Source organism: Vicia villosa, unplaced genomic scaffold (assembly GCF_029867415.1).
Source record: "Vicia villosa cultivar HV-30 ecotype Madison, WI unplaced genomic scaffold, Vvil1.0 ctg.000756F_1_1, whole genome shotgun sequence".
NCBI lineage: Eukaryota > Viridiplantae > Streptophyta > Magnoliopsida > Fabales > Fabaceae > Vicia > Vicia villosa.
In genome coordinates, this window is record NW_026705338.1 from 196,860 (window position 1) to 201,924 (window position 5,065).

At 33.5% G+C, this 5,065-nt stretch overlaps 1 protein-coding gene across 1 annotated transcript; it reads right to left on the reverse strand.

The window, feature by feature from the left end:
• Window positions 1–2,099: 2,099 nt before the first annotated feature.
• LOC131630956 (homeobox-leucine zipper protein HAT4-like) lies at window positions 2,100–3,756 on the reverse strand. The gene is made up of 4 exons (XM_058901696.1): window positions 3,480–3,756; window positions 3,119–3,375; window positions 2,956–3,035; window positions 2,100–2,845 (listed from the first exon to the last, which is right to left on the reverse strand). The coding sequence occupies exons 1-4, from the start codon at window positions 3,562–3,564 to the stop codon at window positions 2,539–2,541; spliced, it is 729 nt and encodes a 242-aa protein (XP_058757679.1). The 5' UTR covers window positions 3,565–3,756; the 3' UTR covers window positions 2,100–2,538.
• Window positions 3,757–5,065: the final 1,309 nt, after the last annotated feature.

Sequence of the window (5,065 nt, forward strand, 5' to 3'; positions counted from 1 at the left end):
ACATTGATTGTATTCTTCGGTAAATGATGTTCACCTGGGCAATTTTTATGTGTATTTTGATTCAAAATAATCGAAAAAATATGAGGTAATTAAAGAAGTGGGAGATTTCCCTTGTGCCTGAAATGTAATCATCCCAACTTTTATTAATGAAATTTGTCAAGAGTTTCTTCACAATTTCTTCTAGGTGTTTGATGTTGTCTTCATGGAAACGGGTTTCTTTCTCCTTTTTACTATCTCCGAGTAGAAAGTTACTCGTTACTTGGTGACAGAGCCCTCACAATTGAACCCCAATTGTTAGGCCTTTATTAGAGGAAATGTAGACAGTGTTTAAGGACACAAAACACTTTTGAGGCTTTTTGTTAAACACCTTGAGTGCAAACTTGGACCTCAAAATACAAAGGCACAAAATAACAAACCCATAAACGTAAACAGAATAAACATAACTATAAGTTGATAGATCTGACAGAAGCTACAAGGTGTAGAGTATCCACGTCAGCTTTGGAGGAGGAGGAATGGTTGTCGACATCGGAGGTGAAAAAGCAGCTACACGGGATAGAGGTACCTTCACTATTATTAACCTTGAGATGTGAAAACCTACCACTCCAAACTCCCCATTTATTAGTGGTGGCGGCTCCGGGTGGCCGCATCAACGGGAAGAGAGGCTTGACGGTGGTTCGAAATGGAGAAAGAAAATAACCAATGAGTAAGTTGGTTTTAGTAAGAGAGGCATGTGGGTATGGTTGAAAGGAGTAAGTAAGACTCTCAAAAAAGGAGGAGGTAACCCCTTTAAAGGTAGGAGAGGAGAGCCACCATGAAGGTGGGAGGCGACCAGCAAACCCTAAAGAGTTGTGGGAGAAATTTCTAGAGAGAATGGAGAGTATTTCTCTAAAAAATACTATAGTTAAGGATGTGTTTGCGAGCATTTTATCGGACGAAGAATAATTTGACAATTGAATTGTCATATACATGGCGATTAATGTGTCATGCTAGATCTTTAAATTACATAGTAGGACAAAGAGACTCGGGAATGAGCGGGGTATGGACAGCGAATTATAGTACACATCCCCATATTCGCGGTTTGAAAAAATCTTAGTCCGCGATCTCATATTTCTCGTGAACACTAACATTTGTACTTGTACCCATACTCATCATCGTTTACCCGCATTTCTAATAAAATAATAATCGATCAATTATAATTAGTCATATGTTATTTTAAATTTGTTCAATAATATTTTAAAAAAATTCAAGGATGTCATTGTTCAGTTAAGAAACAAACAAACATTTATATTAAAATGAATAAAAGTTTATTGTGATGTATTTAATAAAATTGATAAATTAACATGTGTACATAGTAATAAAACTAAAAATATATAAATATATATTGTGCGGGTATAAGTTGGAGTGAGCACTAAGATATTCGTACTCATGCTCATACGCGCTTATTTTAGTGAATAATTATTCGTGTCCATATTCTTCATATCATTTGATTTTTACTCTTTGATGGATTTTTACTTTTTGACGGATTTTTACTCTATCCATTACGTGTAATTTTTGTAAGTAGCTAAAATGAAAAATGTTTAAACTAAACATATTTAAAAAGGATCATTAAGACACCTTTAATTTAAGGGTCTTGCTAACCAGTGCCCTCAGACAATGATTAAGCATTCTAAAAAAAGAAAATATTTTATAGAAAGATTAATATTTCAATTTTTAAGGCATTAAATACGCAAATTACCGATATAAATTTACTATCTTGAAATGCTTAACCATTGCTCTGAGGGCACTGGTAAGCATTTCCCTTAATTTAATAGTTTTTTTTCATATTATTTTACAAAATAAGCTCGTATTTCATATTTTGGATTGAACTATCATGATGAAACACATTGCATTAAATTAATCTGATAGAATTTATCATCCAAAACAAATCTATTAAGTGTATGATTGGTTACATTTTTATTTTTATTAATTTTAGAGACATAAAATTGATTTTGAAACAAAAATTAATTCTACCTAAAACTAAAATTTACAACTTTGAAGTCAGGATGATTTTTAAATTATAATTTATTTTTCAACTCACTTATACATAAATTATAAATATATTCAAACAAACTTCCCCCTCCATTATTTAATTCTGAATTATTTTTACACTCAATTCAGGTATATTAATTATGTCCATAACTAATCTAAAGATTCCCTAAGTTGAATCTAAACTGCAGCCCGGACATCTGAAGAAGGGAGTATCAATATATAAGTGAATTATTAGGATTAATACTAACAGTCCCAATCCCAAATCTATACATGATTAACTAATTAACTATTACTATAATCAACTAGACATCTGCACCTTGCACAGTCTTGAAATGGAAAAATAAAGTAAGTATATTTAGAAACTAAAGACCCTCCTACTTCAACCCAACAAAACAAAAGATGATGGGTCAAACTCATTCAAAACATTCAAGACCCACCAAATCACGTTTTTAATCCCCACTGTTTTCCACATTCAAAAAATGACCAAATCACCCTCACAACACCGTCTGATCATTGACGAAAAACATCAAACATCCTATGCGCAGGAGGAGCCGCAGAAGCCCACGGGCCCATGTGTACGGCCCGATGATGGGCCTGAGCGATCGCATCAACACCAGTGGAAGGAACAGCCACACGCTCACAAGAAGGGCACATGGTAAGAGTAGTTGGTGGAGTCATTTGCATATAGAATTGAGGGGAAAGTTTCAGTGCTCTAAGCTCTTGAAGTTCCTTGTGTAGTCTTCTATTCTCATCCGTTAGATTTTCACAACACCTTTTCAATACTTCACAATCAACCTCCGTTTGCTTCAGCTTTGTCCTGTAATGTAACATCAAATAACAAAAATTAAATTAAAAATTAAATTGTATATTACTTATTTAAATTAGTTTTAGGTCATTAATTATTAATTAATAAAATAAAAAACTAACCTAGCTCTTCGATTTTGAAACCAGACTTCAACTTGTCTTGGACGAAGGCCAAGTTGTTTAGCAAGTGCCAACTTTTGCTTCTACAAAAAAAATATTAACAAAATTAGTCAAAAAATTAAAAAATAATTAAAGAGAGAAAAGGTTATTAAGGTAGGTTAATTACGGGATTAAGGGTACTGTGTTCTTTGAAAGTTTCTTCAAGAATAGCGGATTGGTTTTTGGAGAGTCTAAGTTTTTTTCTAGCGGTTTCAGCGTCTTCGTCGTCGCTGATATTTCCTCTATTGTCCACGTCATGATCTTCTCTCTCGCTTCGTTTTCCACTGACGCTTGAAACTGTGCTGTTGGGAGATGAAACTCCTGTTTCTTCTTCTTCGTGTTCGGTAACGGTGGATGGTAAGCGATTCACGTCGATTCCTCGAACTGTGTAGGTAGAAAAGTTTATTCAATGTTAGGAGGAGGATATTTATTGAAGTGTTTTGAAGTTTTAACTAGATCTGGAGAGAATGGGAGAATAGAATACATACCTGAGGAAGAGATGAGGTTGAGAGGGTGAGGTTTGTGGAAGAAGTTCAAGCTTAGACTTAAAGCCAAGTCTTCCTTTTCAACCATTGTTATTTCTATGAAGAAAGTGAGAATGGGAATGAGAATGAGAAAGAGGAGATGGTTTTTACTTTTCTAGAGAGAGAGAGTAGGGTGGTTTTGGTTTGGGAGTGGAAGGAAGCGTGTGAGAGGGGAATAAATAGAAAGAGGAAGGAAATGGGGGTGGGAGAGAGTTCGTTCAATGATGACTTTATGTCAGCAAGGGCAAGTTATATCAATCATGGCATTTGCCCTTCAAATAATGCACATTTGTTTCTCTGTCTGTCCCCTCCCCTCATTTACTACTTCATCATGGAGTATACTATATCTTACCCTTGCTTTTTAATCTTTGACCATTTGGTGAAATAAAGAGTGTTTCTTTTTCAAATAAGTGAACACAATAATAAGGCAAATGTTGATAAGAATAATGATGGAAAGACCTTTATAACATAAATTTTAACACACTTTTTTTATTGGTTAGTTACCAAATTATGTTAGTTTCATATAAATAGTGAGTTGGAATGTTTGTTACTTAAAAAATTTACTATTACTAGTTCTTTTCGCCTTGATAAACATCATCTACTATTCATTTTCTATGTAAATATTAATGCTAATATCATCTTTAACTTTTTATTAAAAAAAAAAGAAAGTTTCACTTATAGATAATTAAGCATTAAAAAAAATTGGTGGAACCCATATTTTTGAAGTGTGTTTCATTGTTGTTTTCTATCTAAATTAAGGTTGTTCCCTTCCAAAATCCAGTTTAATCTTGATAATTGAAAACAAAAAGATTAAAAGGAGTGGGTTTTTTAAATTCACTCTTATGCTATTCAAATCTTAATTGATTCAATGGTGATAAAAGATATTCATGCATTGCTTATGCAAACTTAAGTATTCATCATCTTCTTCTTAAATATAAGTTATAACATATTTGTTTTCATCGTGACTTAATTATTTTTAGACATTTCTCTCTCATCAATGCTTCTTAAGATTGTTGAGCCTTATAACAACAGAAAATCTTTGCATAAGCAATGAATAATGTCTTTATCTTTCCATTAAGTCAACTGCAAACACCATGAAGAGTGACCGACTAGTGATTGTGATTCCAAAAGAAAAATACATTTGGGGGTTCAAGCCTGCAAGCAAAACTTGTATGGTCGGGTAATATGGCCCAAAGGTTCACCCTCACTCACAATTGATGTCTATAAAGCCAAACTCATAGAGCTATATAAATCTATAGGTAAATGGGATATCACATCTTTAGGAAAAGGTTGCTTTGAATTCTCATTTTCCTCCTTGGAGGATGTTAGAATAGTTAGGTTGATAAACACATGGAACATCAACCCTAAATTCCTTAAGCTCTTTCTCTGTAGCAAAGACTTCAATCCAAGCTGTCTAAATCAAAGTTCGACTCATGTTTGAGTGAGAATACATGGTTTATCTAAAGAGTATAGGAGACCTAAGATTGTATTTCCATTGCAAGCAGCATTGTAACTCATTTCTGCATAGATTCACCAACTAGAAAAGAATG